Here is an 18,115-nt window from a genome sequence, read left to right as displayed (position 1 = left end):
GTATTTAAAGTTCTCACAGTATAATTTAGTAGTCTAAACTGATAATAATACCTCTAAGTCCCTCCAAGAAAGCACCAGATTCACATTATATGCAGACAATTCAGATACCACAAAATCAGTATTAAGAGACGCGAGAGAGAACAAAGATCTTAAAAGTCCCTCATGGCACTTTGACGACTTTGAAGGGCTCCATCGTAAATTCTCGTTATATGCTGAGGGTTGTAAAGAACCGTGCGGGAGGCGTCCTACCGCGTATAATTGCGCAGATGAGGAGGCGCAGAGAGGAGGCGAGGAGAGGAAGCGCGTGATCCTTCTTCCCCGGCAAAGGCTGTTTCCTGCTGACCTGACCAGTGTTGAAAAGCGACGTTCCTCCCCTGCTTTCTCCCATATCGGAGCCGAGATCTGACGCCACGTTTAGGTCACGATACCCAGTTTCTCCAACACCATCTAGAGAAAGCGCTAGTCGTGTTCATTCCGATTCATGACATGCTACCTGGCCCGCAATTTCCACTGCCAAAGGCTGGCGTGACGAAAGCGGTGGCGTCAAAATCACCGCGGCTTACTCGGGAGCATCCCCATTAGATTCTATCGCAGTCGGGCAAGGTAGCATGAAGTCACGGATCAGAGTGGGCATGCCATACGCTGTCTAACCTAGTTGGTGTTGGTTTCTCCGACCTGGCACATTTCTGGCGGCGGTTACGCACACTGCATTTCACGGGGATCGCCGCTTTGCCGACGGCCATCTGCGCGCCGCAGAAAGAACCTGTGACGTCGTAGACAAGGTCTGTGACGTCCTTCTGTTGACGAGAAGGCCAGCTAGTCCGATAAAAGCGCGCGGGCTTTCGATCAAAATTTCGGCTGTTTTCGGAGCGTAGGAGGCACGTAATATTTCGCAGACACGTCATCGCCACATGATCTACGCACCAGGGTTGGTTGTTTGCAATGCCGAAACCTGGTGAGGGGCCCTTTAATTAGAGTAGACGTTATCCCGGCCACACGCGTGGTGTGTCACTCCGGGTGACTAACGAAATATCAGGGTCCCACGTTTCAAACTGAAAGGGGAACCTCCATGGTATTACTATCGCGGAACCGAATTACAGTACGGCACAAAAGAAATGACAAAGGCCCAAGGCAACCATCACACTGCAAAGAAAATTCGTAAACAGCGATACCTGCCACAAAGTTTCTTTTTTAAGCGAAAGCGATACACCACGAGAAGCTGATAAGGCGCGCAGAGCATGCAAATGGTAAAAGCTTACGAACATTGAAAAACTCGTGCTTTTCTTTTTTTTTCTCGCTACCTTCGTCGCTATGGCGGATCGAAAAGTCCGCGGCAGTGCCACAGCACGACCGCGGCGCCACTGCGCGTTTGCGCTCTCACGCACGTAAGAAATGACGTCATCGCCCATATGCCGCGCTGGAATAGAATCGTCCGGGATTTGCCGTTGTACTGCGAATGGCGCTGAACGCCTTTCAACGCCGACCGACACAACAACACCGGCATCCGCGAGCTTCCTTCGGCGCGACGTGCCCTTGGGGACACGGCGAAACGAGTCCACGGCCACCATACCTCCGCTGGGCGATCACGCTGCACCCCGCCGGCTTTCAATAGAACAACGAGCGAAGGGCATACGTGCGAGGCCGCGATCTTATACTCGGTGCAATCGGTGCGCGCGGCAGGGCGCTGAAAACAATGGGGAAATGAGGAGGGGGAGGCGCAGTGCGCGCAGTTCCCGTCGCTGCACTACATACCTTCTTCGGACTGTACACGCACCGCCCACTAATGGGCAACTGCTAAGTGCCACGGTCGCCTTGCGAGTAGGGAACCCCTCAGTAGAGCCAAGGTCGATGCCTGGCACCGCTCGAACGCGACGGCGCATTGGCTGGAAACCGTGCTGTCCGTAATGGTCTCCAACGCGGCATTAAAGGCGATCGCTACTCCGCTTTCGATCACAATGTCGTCGCCGGTTGCAAGCTGCTGACGAGAGAGGGAAACTGCGGGCGCACTTCGTGAAACAAAAGGACGCGGTGCGCGCACGAGTGATTGATCCATTTCTCCGATAGAGGGAACGGAAGCTCATTCTGAACTACTCTTTAGTTCAAGTCCCCGGAGTATAGTTTTAATCAAATTTGTTCTATACGGACGGTTTCGAACAGCAATTTCAGTGCCGCGTGCGCAGGCTACAGCTAGTGACGTCTTCAAGCCTTGCGCACCAACTGGGAAGGTATAACCCGTTCACCTCGTCACTCTGCTGACGCGCCGTAAGGGGGCGACGATGAAAGCCGACGCAGATTTGGTCACATACTGAAAACAGACGAAAACCGTTATCAAGAAGTCAATGTGCTTCCCTAGGGATTTTAGTGACAACAAGGAAATGTGATACGCCTAGAAGCCCCTCAACAGAAAGTTCGAGCGGCTGCCGTAGTGGTGAGAGCGAGGACGGGAAGGAAAGGCTGGGAGGTCAACAAGACGCACGTTCTGTTTGCTACCCTACGCAGATGAAAGGGGATTAAGGGCTGGAAATAAAGAGCACTGAAAGCGCTTCCATCCGGACATGCAATTAGATTGCAGTCTGTCACTTAGGCCTGCCGACTTCATGGAACTTCACCTATGCACGTATCGCTTTCCCAGATTATGACGAACAGGTCACGATCCGAGGGTCTTCGTTCACTTAGAATGATCTGGGGCGGCTTGCACGAACATTTAAAAACGAAAACAATAACGAATTTAAGAACGTGTTCTTAAATGTTCCCTAGCCACATCCTAGTCTAGATTTCTGCTGGGCACAAGTAGAGAAGGAGTTGCAGAACTTGTGGGAAATCTAGGGACAATTAGAACCAAACCAGTCATTTCAATATGACTGGCCAAGCTGGAGTGCGCGAGGCACGGCTGTATCAATCGTACACCGAATGGATGCTTTTGCGACAGCGGGCGTTCCGCGATCGAACAAACCCTTTGGACATTTTGAGTGAGGACCAGCTGAGCAGGCGATACCGCTTCGAACTCGCGCCGGTTTCATCCACATCACACAAGAGCTGCGTGAAGACTTGGAGTCCCGGAGCATGGCCGTTCCACGACTGCATCAAGTCGTCGTGGCCCTGCGTTTTTTTTTTTTTTTTTTTTTTGCAACTGGAAACTTCTTGATTACTGCAGGCGATGGTATCGGCGTTCACGAGTCCGCAGCCTCAAGAATTGTGCGTCGCGGAGCAAGCGCCCTGAAGAGGCGCGCAGAAAGATTCATTCAGACCTTGTTTGAATGATATCATAATGTTGTCATATATACCGTCGTTGTGCTAAGATAGGCGCCAGAACGCAGGAGCACACGCACGGACGCTTACAGTAAGGGCAACATAGTTGCTTAGCGGCGTCACTACATTTTGGAACTGCTTATTCCCTAGCCAAACTACTCAGTAGTCGTTGACTAGGGAACACTTAATACCGCGTTCTTAAATTCGTTATTATTTTCTTTATTAAATGTTCGTGCAAGCCGCCCCCGGAGTCCAGGTAATATTGCGCAGTACTTAGATGGAAGCGCTAGCCGTAGACATGGACTACGGCAGGCGCCTGCTAGTAGTACCACAATGAACCGAACCAAGGCGGTGCACAAACTTACAAGACAATGGACTGGAGACAGTGTTTCAGAGACGCTGCAACGTGGCGGACTTGCATAAACGCGCCTCCTTGTTCATCCTCACTCCTTCCACGGCACCCTTCTCCAGCGTAAATTACGAGACTCGAATAAGCTATTGCTCTGTCCTTCCTCTGGACTACTGTAAATCCTTTACTTCGAACGGCGTCGCGCGAGAATTGTGTAGCTTTCTTGACGAATTATTTCTTATGATTGGTACGTCATCATGATTTGTGCCTTTTAACCGGTGATTTCTACTGACCACTCTGTACTTGTTTGCGAATTCAGCAGCAGCAGGGGTGCAACTGCATTGCGAACGCGCCCTTAAAGGTGTCCGTAACCTAGGGTACGATCGGAGATGATTGTTCGGCGCGTTCGTTCGGTTACCGGCGCGCGCGATTGGCCTACTCCGCGCCGACGTCGCCAGCCGCGGGGCGCCGCCCCGTTTTTGGTGACGTCAAAATGACGACACGCTCCTGTCAATCATCCGCCCACCGAGCATTTCGTCTGCCAGGCGCCGAACCCGACGGGAGCTGGGAAGTTTGGATACATTCTAGCCACTGTAGTTTGGAGCGATCATACGGCTTCGCATGGCGCGTCTGGTGGATTGAATTGGATCCAACCGGCGGCTGCGGCATGGCACGTTTGGATCCAATCCATAGTTTAATTCGAGAAGATTGCGCTTCCGTTGGGAACGTAGGTTGTTGCGCTGGCGTTTCTAGAGGAAGGAGGAGAGCGGGTGGCGGTGCGAAACGCGTTTGAAGAAATGGCAGGAAATGAATTCCGGCGTCGTTTTCGTTTCTCGAAACGAATAATTCGTTGGTTGTACAACGAAATCGACCCCATCATCGGTGCCAGCGAGCCACTTGAATGTTGTCGCTGCCTCTCGAAAAAGTGCGCCACTTTTCCAGTCGTTTCTTTTTCTTTTTTCTTCTCGCTGTGCGCGACACCACCTATCGACGACGCAAAGAAACTAATAGTTATAAATTGCATTAGTCACACGTACTACTATTTGAAAACGTGTTTGGGCTTGAGAAGGAAAAAATACATTTTTTTAGATAAAGATTTCATTCATTTGGAAGACGAGAAACATTTCCTTTTGTAGTATACTGTCCGCAAGCAGACGACAAACGACGGAAGTAAATTTCCGGGGAGGTCACCGCTTCCTGATTGGCTGCTCTCTCCACCCCGTTCTCACAAATTTTGCATACTGCCATATTGTGACGTTGCGTGACAGAACGCGTATCGACCAAAATATCTCCGATCGCGCCCCTAATGTACTGAGCGGCTTAACTTATCGGCGGGTGTAAAAATATTTCGTCGTCAAAGTAACTTTCACACCACAATATTCTTGTTACGAAAAAAATAGTTTAACAAACTGTCTGAAAATGTCGATACTCGCATTATTTCTCCCGGAGCGTTTGTTTGATGTCATGAGAAGCAGCTCTCCGGCCTGCCCGGCCTAGTCTTCGCGTCTTCTTTCGCTTGCTTGCTCCTGTCTAGGGGCGCAGGTAAATCCTATACTACGCAGGACTTCCCTGACACCAGGAGCTATTCTGGACACTAAAACGCTGTAATAAAAGTTTGCGCGCCCTTTGGGGCAGATCGATGGTCTTCAAACAATAATAGTAATATATCTTGTTTGCGTTTCCTTTCATGAAAATTCCGCGCTCGCTGCTTTCCTGTCAAGAATGCTATAACGCTTATAACACGCATGGCGTTCGTGACCACGAAAGTACGAGGAGAACAGCGTTACACAAAAGGCACACGTGATAAATTAAGGTTGTTTGGGGACAAAATAAGCCACAAAGGGTGTAAACATTTATTCGGATTTAGGCGGTCTACAAATCAGGCTTCCAGTACAGGCTCTCTGAGAATGCCAAAAGTCAATCTCTGAGCTCGTGCGTTTGTGTGCTGCAAAACCCCCCGGAAGCTACTGCAGAAGCCAGAAACACGTCATGACCGTCGTGTTTTGGACACTATAACTGTTGCGCTACGTAGTCAAATTGGCTATCTTGTCGGCTCTGATTGTCTCACAGGGCAGCTACGCACGCCCTCCCCGATTCCGGAATAGCAACCCTTGCTAGGACACCCTCCAACGGACAATGACGGCTGCAATCCGGCACTCGCTCGAAATCGTCCATGTATACACAGTCGATGCCCAGAGGTCACGCGCAATGGCTACCGGTCGCGCACGGACAATCACCAGCGGAGCGTACACAGTGTGCATGCAAGGCGCACGCGACGGTGCGAGTAAGCGCACTGACCCCGATCGGCGCAGGCTGGTCCTGAGCCAGGAGTTCCGCTGGGGGAGGTGCCGGCGTCCACTTCCGGTTCCTCCTCCCCCGGTGCTTCCGCCGCTGCTGCTCGTGCTACGGAAGCTGTCCGAGCTGCATTAGAGATCCGAGAGAGAAGCGAGAAAGGTCGGAGAACAATGACCCGCCTAGTCGAGATACCCAAACACACACACACCCACACATACACACACTTCCGCTCTATGCACCCGCGGGAGGTAAACAGTATACGCGTATACGTGCGGGGAGTCGTATCGGCCGGCGCGGATAACTACACTGCTGAGAGCGGGTGCCAAGCGCATCGATACAACAAGTAGGTGACCAAGTTGCTCGAAACTACGGAACAATTGGAGCTCTGCGCCACGACGACGTTTACTTCAGGCATCGCTGCATATAATCACGGTGTACTGCCGAAAGCTCTGCATTGTAATGCGATTAGCATTCTCAGCCTACTTCACCCACTTTGTGTATCTATCTGGCCTCACTACACGGCCCCTCAATTTAAAAAAATGTACTTTAAGTTTTTTTCCGGTGCTGGGCGTATTCGAACCGGCTTCACACGGGTTCCTGAAGCACAGCAGCCGGATCGCTTTAGCGCCGAGCCACGAATGCCTGCTGGCAGCGAGGCATTTAATTCTAGGCGTTGGCGTGCGCTCCAATCTCTGAGGCCAGTGGGGCTTCATGAGCGCACCGCCAGATGTCGCAGCGTGTCCAGAGGAAAGCGCGAGAAAGGAACCCGGCTGCAGTGCGTTGCTCACACATGACTCGTTTCGGCGGTGGCGGTACGGTGCGTTGCTACATTGCCTGAATGCTAACCGCATTGACGTCGACAGACATCTATAGATAGATTCCGCAAGAATTCTTTTTTTTTTCTGAACACTTATTCCTTTGTTGAGTGTTACACTGTGATATATATAATATCTGTATAAACAGCATTCATTCTACGTAGCGGATAAGCCTTCCGACGCGCTGCATGGATGCCGATCGAGACCCAGTAGGATGAAGCGGTGTCGCTCTCAAAGTAGACCTTTCGCGTAGACCACTGCACGAAGTCTGCATTGGGTGTAGTCCTATACCTTGTGAAAGCGCAAGGTCCAATTATTTGGCTGCCCGAAGTGCATTAATTACCTGAGCGGCGTCTTGCCGACGTCCATGACACCGTAGTCCTCCTCCTCGACGTCGCACTCGAAGGTCTCCTCGGCGTCGCTGTAGCTAGGACTGCCGCTGCTCCCGCTGCGTCATACAGAAAAGGCGGAATGTTAGAGAACGAGCAACGCGCGGCGACTCATCGATACTGGTTCAATGAACCAATCAATTTTCTTATTGTTTTTTACCGGGAAAGTCTATTGATAACTGCTGAAGTTTTAAGATTTTTAAGAACTGGTCTACGAGAAACGCGGTGTTTTTTGACGTGCAAGTTGACCTAAGCGCACGAGCTTTCTTGCAAACTGACCCTACGGGAATAAGCCCACCGTGGCTACAGGAATCCAACCGACGAACTTGTTTATTAAATGACGAGATCCAGGAAAAATGGGCCACCGAAGCGCCGGCTGTCCCAAACATAAGAAATACACCTCACCGACCAAGAAATGTGAAGAAAAGAAAGTGAAGCAGAAAGAGAAATGTCGAAAAATTAAAGCTCCAACGAGATCAATCGGAGCCTGCTACATTCTGCGCATAGTCGGAGCGCGACATATCGGCAACACGCCAACGTCCAATCAGGTCGCACATCATCAGACCACCTGCGCAGTCATTACCTTCGCCCACCCCGCCCACCCCTCCAAGAAGTAAAAACCATAAAACATTTGCGCACGATGCAGAATGAAGCCACATCACTACAGTCAAATGTAAGTTTCAAAGTGAATTCCAAAGGAAAAAAATGATCGGTGGATATGTTCACGTCAGCACGCACGAATTGGATTATAAACACTTCAATAGGCGAGCGTCATTCAAAGAGACGTCAATGTGCCGCGCTACTGTATTCGCGCCACATTCGCGTCTTCATGGCACGACGCTACCAGCGTGCACAACGCAGCAGGACGCGGGTGAAGGAAAAAATGAGTCGCGATACGCGGGAGCCGCGCCAACACAACAACGAGCATAGCGCACGAGAGTGGGCAGATTTCCCGCTGCTCCCGAGCGAAGCCAAGCGAACTGCGCAGATTGGAAAAAGGACATGCTCCTCACGCTTGCTGCCTCTGGCGACATGTATACGACCCTATACCGGACAGGGAAACCGGCCGGACCAACAAGGGTCAAAGTGAAAGGATTTATATATATATATATATATATATATATATATATATATATATATATATATATATATATATATATATATATATATATATATATATATATATATATATATATATATATATATATATATATATATATATGCGCGGTAGGAAAGCGCGCTGTGCGGATGGTGCTACATGCAAATAAGGTGCGCACACGGCACTAAGAGATGATCACAAATGAGATTAGACTGGTGTAACATTCTTTGAAAACTATATTTGCATTCGTTTTGGAGAAGCAGGTCGGTTGTTGTTTACCTGAACATGTCCGGCGCGCATACTCAGAATGAGGATTGGCCAGGAAAGGGGTGATTACGATAAGCGGTTATTAGCGCGGAAAGTTATGAAGATGATCCTTAAACATGGCACGCAGCCACAAGGAAGGGTTGTGCCAAGACTCGATCGGGTGGTTCTCAATAAACACGCGGATAATAATACGTACAGCAACATAACGAAGGGTTAAGGAAAAGTGAATCTGGGGGAACAACATGATAGTAGTTGACTAATCAGGTTATAGAAACGAACGATCACCGTTTAAAACAACTCAACTCGATAGAAGATTCATTGAGCGAATGATACATAATGAATTTGAAGAAAATATAATAGGGAGAGTCAGAAAAGCAGAAATCAGCTTGTGCGTAGTTCTCCTGCTTAAACGAAATCTACACCGCGTCAACCATCCTCTGTGGATAAAACCTAGCGTCGATGGCCACCAGATCAAGACACTCAAGTTTACGAAGCGGATGAAGCGTACGTAACGTGACACCTGGGCGTAGACAACAATTAAAGACCGACACAAGGCCGTTTCTGTGTCGGTCGTCCCTTTCTTGAGTCCATGACCTGGTGAATCGCGTTGTACGCCATCCCAATTCAACATGAATGACCAACAAGCCCAGATCGTCCCACTCGGCGACTTGATTACCCATGCTGGACTCTAAATGGGACACCAAATAGCAACGCTAGGTCAGGTTACATTGAAATTATTGTGGGCAGCTACATAACTAAAGCTTGATTTTAGTTACTTCGCCGAAACAGGTTGGTCAATGCAACCGAAAATGAAACTGCTTTCTCGTATTTCGGCCACTGTGGCAGAGTAAATGATCTTGAAACTTTCCAAATGCCGCCTTTGGTTCCTTTAGAATATAACGTATACAGTGCATCCTTTCCGATAAGAAAAATAATTGCTATAGGCCCGAACAAATTCAAAATGCACGACGTCCCTGTAGGCTAGTGCGGGAATTAACTTGAATGCGGCGTCGCCACCCGCCTCGTTTGTTGCGTCTTTCACGTCTAACCAAGCTTCCGCTAACGGTTATTGCTGTTATTGTACAAGGGTAATTTACTAAAACTGCTGAAATTATGTCTTCCTTTGCTGTATAGTAAATACAATCTTTGCACAGCGTCGTGAGGTTGACTCCGAATCAGTATAACTAAGAATACTTACGGCTGCGTTTATTACTTTTTCTAAACGGTCATTCTTACAGCGATCTTCTTCCCAAGCAATCGCATCAAGGGGATGGCTTGGTAAGAAGATCGTTGTTTGCCTTGCCAAGCCATCCCCCGTAGGGGATGGCTTGGCAAGGGAGACAATGCGAGAACAAAAAAGCGGGTGGCAACACCACCGCGTCAGTTTGAGCTGGGGCGTCGTCTCCGCCCCAGCTCAGCGTGACGTCATGCATTTTTTTGGCAGCGTCTATACCCCGGTCTAAGTTAGTGCTATGTCTTTAGAGAAGTACACGGAGTTCTAGAGAAACCAAACACTCGACCTAGCAAGCTTCGGAAACTCTTATTTCACCGAAACGGCCGGAAAACGGGAGAATCATTCAGAATTCGTAACGTCACAGTGATTTGCTGGCGCCGAGGTTCCGGCACGCAGTTGGAAAAAAAAATTAGAGCAAAACTTGTCTCACGATGACTGTTCACGATAACGGTAACAGCAGTCGAGCAATATATATCAACAGACCATATTCCTAAAGTCACGCGTAGTGGTACGTCTATCTTGAGACTTTCGTTGCCTCGGCTGTATACTACACACTCCAGCATCGTCCCACTCTGCTATGGCACTCGCTTGCCAAGGATGACCATGTACTACTGTACGACGCAGTGACGATGAAACGACAAAAGCGTGCAACGACGGCGGCGTGACGGCAATGAGATGCTGATCCTTAAATTACGAGAATGGTATAACAACGTGACGACATGAGGACAATGCAATGACGGCGGAGGCCGAAAACGGCGGCATAACCACGACTGCGTCAATACAGCACGGTTACGATGGAACAGAGAATGGCGTCGATGGATCGACGAAGGTGTTAGGACGACGACGTGACGACAGCGAAGCGGCAAAGCGTGTTAGTAATTCTGGCTGCGCCAGCGTGTGGCAGACGCTGCAGCGAGCACGGGAACAGATCCACCCCCGCGTATCGTGGCGTCAACACACGCCCACCTCCTGGGTCCCGAAACCGACTCGTAGAAACAGATATACAGCAAGTTATCTGGGGCACCCCGGCGCTTTCCCGCGTTTCTCCTGTGACTGACAGGGTTTAGCACTTCGCTCAACGTAAAAGAGAAGAAGGCGCGAACTCGAAAATTTAATGGAAGTATACTCCTTCAAAAAGAACACGTACATACGTAGGAGAAAACAATTTAACTCTGGAGTTTTACGTGCCACAACCACGATGTGATAAAGAAGCAGGCTGTGGCGGGGGGGGTGGGGGCTCTGGATTGATTTTGGCCAGCTGAGGTTCCTTATAACGTGCACCCAAAGCACGGTACGCGAGCATTCGTGCATTCCGCCCACATCGGGATGCGGCCACCGCGGCCGCGGCATCGAACCCACGACCTCAGCAGCGCAACGCCACAGCCACTGGGCCACCGCGGCGTGTAATACAAGTACGACATGACCGTTTCGCGCAACGCGTTCGGTATTCTCGTCGCGTGACGCCGTATACGACGCATATAACAACATCCTGCCATCTGAATCGCGTTCCGTGCACAACTATAGCACAACACGCCGTTGTGTGTTTACTTGTCACTGCCCGCGAACCAAAGCGCTCTCTCGGGTTGCTGGGAGAGCGCTGACGGCAGACTGACCACCCTGTTTTGTTAAGGGTGTCCCTCGGGGGCAATTTACGATGGAGGTATGGTGGCTAGAACGGCTTGTTGAAAAGGCGGGACGATGAGGAGTCTAAACAGAGGTTCACACTTCCCGCGGACTGCGATTCACTTCTGCTGCCGTTGTGTGCACGCTCCAAACGCAGGCACAGTGATATACGCGCAAGAAGGGAGTATATATATATATATATATATATATATATACTCCCTTCTTGCGCGTATATCACTGTGCCTGCGTAAGCAGACTTCGAAAGTGTAATACAAAAAGATACGCCATGTCATGTCATGAGAAGCCAACAAATACAGACACCAAGGACAACATAAGGGAAATTACTTGCGCTTAATGAATGAAAATAAAGAAACGATAAATTAATTCAAATTAAAGTGCATGGAAAACCAACTTGCCGCAGGTGGTAACTGAACCCACAACCTTCGCAACCCCCTTTCTTGCCTTTTATATATATAAAACTCTACTCCCGTGGAGTCACTTTGTTGTTTCAAGACTGTTTGCAAGTACACAGGTAACCTGATATTACCGGCACTGAATGAGTCATCGCGAAAGTGTTTTTGGACGACTTCCATCCACCACATTGTGACGATGCTTCGCTGCTCTGTATGAATTTTTGTGTACAACCGCCATACATTGCACGAATATTTTGCTTCCTGGTGATTTCAACGTCCCGTCAGTGGACTGGTCAACTGATTTCCCTGATTCCCTTTGCGCGGCAGCTGAGCCTTTAACTGACATCGTTCTTTTTCACGTTTTGACTCAACTGGTAGAATAACCGACTCGCGCACAAAACACATTGGATCTCTTTCTTGTAAACGACCAAGTCCTCAATCGTAATCCGAGTGTCGACATTTCGCAGGGAATTTCGGTATGCCTTACACTAGAGCTAAATTTCAGATTAAAACCCTCTAAAAACCAATACTCGATTCCTGACTTATCGCGCGCTAGCGATGTCGACATACTTGACGCCTTAGACAATACATTTTCTGAATTTGCATCTCTTTCAGAATCTCACGTTGTGTCAGTTGACAACTTATGGTGTTTCTTTAAAAAAGCTTGTTCACAACTGTATCGACACTTTTGTACCCAAAAAGCGGAAAGTTGTATGTGAAACGAACCCGTGGATGACAAGAGACCTCGTACGACTTGGGTGAAAACTAAAGAAAGTAAGAAAGCAACCTAAAGCACGACCCTCAAAGGCTAACGTCGAAAAGCTAACCAACATGCGTGTACAGCTTAAAACTTATTTCGAAAGCTAAAGCCTATTATCAAAATATTGTTTTAAAAATTTTTCTGTCATCCCCGGATAGAGAGAGAGAGAGAGAGAGAGAGAGAGAGAGAGAGAGAGAGAGAGAGAGAGAGAGAGAGGAAAGGGGAAAGGCAGGGAGGTTAACCAGAGAAAAAGATCCGGTTGGCTACCCTACACTGGGGAGAGAGGGGAGGGGGAGGTAAAGTGGTAACAAAGTAGAGATAAGGAAAGGAAGGAGCGTAGACACACAATCACAATCGGTCACTGGCACCGAATACTGTCATCGCACAGCACAGTGACACTTGCCGCACTATCAGCATCTGTTCAGGCTACAGCCGCCTGTCCAATTCTGTCGCCCTCAAAAACCGCAACAGTGCCCTCGTCGCCCTCTGCTGCGATGGCTTGTCCCCGGATGAGTTCTGGCGGTACTTATCGCCGAGAAAGACCCACGTGTTCGATATTTGTGTGGATGGTTTCATACTGAGAGACAAACTAAAAATTGCAAATGTACTTAACAAGTACTTTTGCTCTGTGTTCACGAACGATGATGGAAAGACACCGCATATAGCTGTATTAAATGATATTCCGCCCATCGGTGATCTCGACGAAAACGTAACAGGTGTACTGTCCTTGCTTCTTCATCTTGATATACAGAAGTCGCGAGGCGTCGACGAAATACCTAATGCTTTTTTGGTGAGATACACCGAATGGTGCGCCAAATATATTTGCGTTATCTATAATAAATGACTTTCGTGTGCAGAAATCTCACGTGATTGGAAACATGCAAAAATAATTCCCATCCCTAAATCAGACTACCGTTCACTGCTCTCCTCTTACCGTCCTAACTCCTTATTTTGTACTTCATCAAAACTGATAGAACACATAATATTTAAGCACATCTCAGTCTTCATTGAAAGTAATGGCCTCTGCGACGCGCGAGAACACGGCTTCCGTCGTGGTAAATCCACCGTAACACAACTATTAGAAACAGTGCATGAAATCGCCGCAGCACTAGACGGTCAAGGCCAAATTGACATGGTATTTTAAGATTTTGAGAAAGCCTTCGACCGTGTGTCCCACCAAAAGTTGTTATCAAAGTTAATACCTATTCTCAAAAACGACCGACTACTTCACTGGATTGAGGCGTGTCTTACGGGCAGGCGACAGACAGTCGTTGTTGATGATGCGAAATCAGACTTATCCAATGTGCAATCTGGGATCCCACAGGGATCAGTCTTGGGCCCTCTGTTCTTTTTAGTTTTTATCAATGACACAGTGAATAATATACCAGGTAAAATGCGGCTGTTCGCAGATGACTCCATACTTTATCATGAAATTCACAACGAGGCTGATCAGACGATCCTAAATTCATCTTTATCAGCAATAGCCACATGGTGCTTAGAGTGGCAAATGAGCATTAACTCAAGAAAAACAGTATCAATGACCATTACACGCAAAAAGAAGCCGTTACCCTTTGTATACAGCATTAATGGTCCTAACTTATCTTCTGTTACAGAGTATAAATACCTTGGTTTAGTAATTACGTCAGACCTTAGGTGGAACAGCCATGTAGCTCACATTAAAGAATAAGCCATGAAGCTCGGATACCTCAGGAGGACCTTGGCCAACCATACAGGTAATATAAAATTATTAGCATACAAGACTTTCATCAGACCATTGTTAGAGTACGCTACTCCAGTCTGGGACCCTTACACCCAAGCAAGCAAAAATATTATTGAAATGATACAGCGGAAACCCGTCAGGTTTATTTTTAATTCCTACCGCCGTCATACATCAGTTAGCGCTCTTTTACAGGAGGCGAGCCTGGAAACCCTAGAGGTAAGGCAATATCGAGAGAGACTCAAAATGTTATATTTAATTCATCGGGAGCATGTAAAACTAGATAAAAAATTGTATATTACACCTTGTAGCCGGCGCCCAACGCGTTCATGACATTCATTCTGGTTTGACGAGTATTCGCACCATACCACTTTCTTTAAGCAGTCGTTTTTCCCCCGAACCATCCATGACTGGAACGCCTTGCCTGAAAACATTCTTCAAAGCTCAATCTTACCATCCTTTGTGCACGCTCTCATTAATCTATGACCCAAAACGTTTCCCACGATATCTGTCCTACTCCATATACTATGTGATATGGATCATATTATGTTAACGGCACCCTTATTTTCGTGTGTATAAGCCATTGTGTAAACATGTGCTGTATTGCAGAATTCTTTTATATCTTCCTTTCTTTCTTCCTTTTTTTATTCTTTTTATTGTAACGAGAAACGCTTTGCTTGTTTTCCATCTTTTTTTTTCTTTTTCTGTCGCTCCTGTGTTTCACATGTTATTAGGTTATTAAACCATTTAGGTATATCCAACTCCTGTCTAGGGACTCTAAAACAGGCTGGCAGTACGAAATAAATAAGATATATATAACAAGAAGGTAGGTTAACCGAGGGGCCCGATTCTTATGAATTATATCATGCGAAGCCAACAAACAATGACACCAAGGACAACATTGAGGATATTACATTTACTTACTAACTGAATTAACGGGATTATCGATTAATGGTAATGAAAGTGGATGAAAAATAACGTGCCGCAGGTGGGGAATGACCCCACGTCTTCGCATTAAGCGTGCAATGCTCTACCAATTGAGGTAACGCGACACCGTCTCCCCATCCACTTTCTTGAGTATTTATGTTTTACTGCAAGAACTGACAACTGGCAAGAAAGAAAGGCGGAGCTGTGCCCCAGGGCCGTGCTCGGTTGGCTACCCTAAACTACTGGATGGGGGAAAGATGCATAGCTCGCATATATTAGTAAATTGTGGCGAGAGTTACATCATTCAGTACTGTTTCGAATGCTTCAGTCACGAACGTACTGTTCAGCACAGCTATACGGGCTTGCACATGACTTCACGGATGCCGTGTTTCGGAGCTTCACTCGAGGCGCCAAAGCGGTGCACGGGGTAGGAGGGACACCGTATTTAACTGCTTTGCCGGAGCATATATGCGGCGCATAGCCAAGGTCGTACACGCTTTCCCCGCGCCAGCGCTTCTACCGCGACATCGCCACCAGCCACATACAGTCATGCAGACCGTTTCCCAATAACGCGATCATCGGCACAAACTCTACGTCACGGCGCAAAGGAGTGGAGAGGGAGACTGACCCGCCCTTGTGGTTGACGGGCGAGCAGCGGTCGCTGGGCGGCAGCGCGCTGTCCGTCGGGCTGTCGGGGCGCTGCGACGAACTCATGTACGCCTCGTCCACGCCGCCGCCACCGCCGGGGGGTGAAGCCTGCAAGAGAACACGTGTATAACACATCGTTAACACTACCACTTGTCATGGCGCTCTTTGACCAAACCTGGCCCTTGCGCTACAAAACACCACACATCATCATCATCATCATCATCATCATCAGAACACGTGTAACAGAGCAGAGGGTCAAGGCCGTGCTTACGTATGCGGTGCACCTGCGCATACACACGCATACGCGTGCTGCTGGGGCTCGCCGAGAGCAACACTGCATTTGTCTCGGCGCACACTCTCGGACGCTAAACGTGCGCCCCGTATCATGGACTCAAGAAGCTACGCCCTTGGCGTCTGGAAAAAAAAAGTTTCGTTCGTGATGAAATCGTATACAATTGTGGCCATGGCCCGGGCTTTCGGTAGTGGGCGACGCACTAACTATTGAACGAGAAGATTTACACGAGACACGAGCTATCCAGGGCCCGCCCTGGAGGGTTAATTGCCCCGGTCTTTACGGTGAAGATCAATGCCCACAAATGGAGTATACTCGGTCACAAACTAAGAATCCATTACAAGCTCCGCAAGACCGCATTGCAACTGTCCTGAGTGCATGGTGGCAATTATCCCAACCAAGTCCGAAGGACGTCTACATTGAAAAGAGTCCACCGCGACGTCAATGGAAAGAACAAACGCAATTGGCCGGCGCATCTATATGCCAATTAAATCGGGTTAGATAGCGGTGCATCTACCACTGCACTATTCCATTGCCGCCGAATATAAACTGAAAATAAGACAGCCAAGCGAATACACGAACAAAACGCGTAGAGTCGAAGCTTGCCTACAACGTCCGACTGCGCCTGCGTTCGTCCGACCTTGGTTGTTCTTTTGTCCCCCGGCGCTGTATTCATCGCGCAGCGTGCAACACAGCCGGTCGTCCATAGTGTCCTCTGGTGCCATTCCCGGACGGGGACAGCCTGACTGGCCTACCGGTGCCGACTCGGTCAACCCAATCACGCGCAAGACAAGCCGGCACGGGTGCAGCAGCGGCGAGGCCAAGGGTGCACGGCGCGGCCACGGCTCCCGGAGCCGCAAGTGGCGCGCGACGGACCTCGTCCACGCTCCAACAGAGAGAGGACGCCCCGCGGAATACGTTAACCTCTACACACACACGCGCGGGGACGGGGTGTCCGCCACGCATTAGTCGATCAGTTTCGTGCCAGCGAGCTCGCGGGCGTCGTCGTCGTTCGGGTGCAGAGCAGGGGCCGCCGATATGCTGGCTGCCCGCGTTCCGCGGCCGTGACGGCAACAGCTTTTGTTGTCATTCGTTAGCAGCAGCCGGTGCTCAGTTAGACCGTCACACTGCCGGTGTCTACTTAACCGACGGGGTCAAGGCCGCAACGTATATGCGCGTCAATCGCGAAGCGCCAAAGACGCCACCTGCGCGCGGCTCGGGATTAATCCCGAACTCGTCGCGGTGGCGTATACATACAGTGGCTTTGCTGTTGCGCTGCTAAGCCTGAGGTCGCGGGATAAAACCCCGGCCAGCGCGACCGCATTTCTCCAGTAGAGAGAGGGGGGGGGGGGGGGGGGGGGCAAAATGCAAAAAAAAAAAAAAAACATTTGCGTGCGGTTGGCGCACGTTGAAGAACTCCATGGGTGCATGGTCAAAAGTGATCCGGAGACCCCTGCTTAGGAGCGCCTCGCAATCGTATAGCGGTTCTGGCACGTTATTTTTTTTTAATTGATTCTGACCGCCTACACGGGGTTATTTAACGTACATCCAAAACTCGGCGCCGCAGTCGCTCCCCCCCCCCCTTTGCATTCCGCCATCACCAGAAAACGCGATCGCTCGGCATTCGAACCGGCGACTTCGGGCCCAACGGACGAACACCACTGCGTCGGGTGCATCGGCGTCTATACGTCTACCGTTTCACCGGAACATCCGTCTGACTTTGAAACGCAACGTCCGATTCTGTCGATTTGTCCTTTGCGATCTTCGCGCTTAATTCCGTCACAACGATGCGGCGCCAACAAGCGCAAGGAATCCACCATTATTGCGCTCTTTGGAGAGGTCGACCGACTACGGTTTCACAGAAGAGTTACCGGATGGTAGTGAGCTGATCTTAAGTATATATTACGCACGACCGCCAGTGAGGTGTCTGGCGATCCTGTAAACCCCCTATCATGCGACGTCCCTTATCCGTAGCCAAAGTACTTTGAATCAGATCACATCTATGTAAACAAAGGCAAGTTCTCACGAGCCAATTGAG

General features: G+C 49.2%; 1 protein-coding gene across 6 annotated transcripts in view; it reads right to left on the bottom strand.

The window, feature by feature from the left end:
- Window positions 1-18,115, bottom strand: part of LOC142590412 (rab11 family-interacting protein 4A-like) — a 281,526-nt gene that overhangs the window by 30,684 nt on the left and 232,727 nt on the right. For all 6 annotated transcript variants that reach the window (XM_075702498.1, XM_075702497.1, XM_075702500.1 and 3 more), the window contains 3 exons: window positions 15,766-15,893; window positions 7,052-7,156; window positions 5,897-6,019 (listed from right to left, as the gene is read on the bottom strand). In XM_075702498.1, the coding sequence (XP_075558613.1) occupies window positions 5,897-6,019; window positions 7,052-7,156; window positions 15,766-15,893 (356 nt within the window). The remainder of the gene's footprint in view (window positions 1-5,896; window positions 6,020-7,051; window positions 7,157-15,765; window positions 15,894-18,115) is intronic.

Source organism: Dermacentor variabilis, chromosome 8, assembly GCF_050947875.1.
Source record: "Dermacentor variabilis isolate Ectoservices chromosome 8, ASM5094787v1, whole genome shotgun sequence".
Lineage (NCBI taxonomy): Eukaryota > Metazoa > Arthropoda > Arachnida > Ixodida > Ixodidae > Dermacentor > Dermacentor variabilis.
Note: the sequence above shows the minus strand (reverse complement) of the source record. Positions and strands in the feature narration are given on the sequence as shown.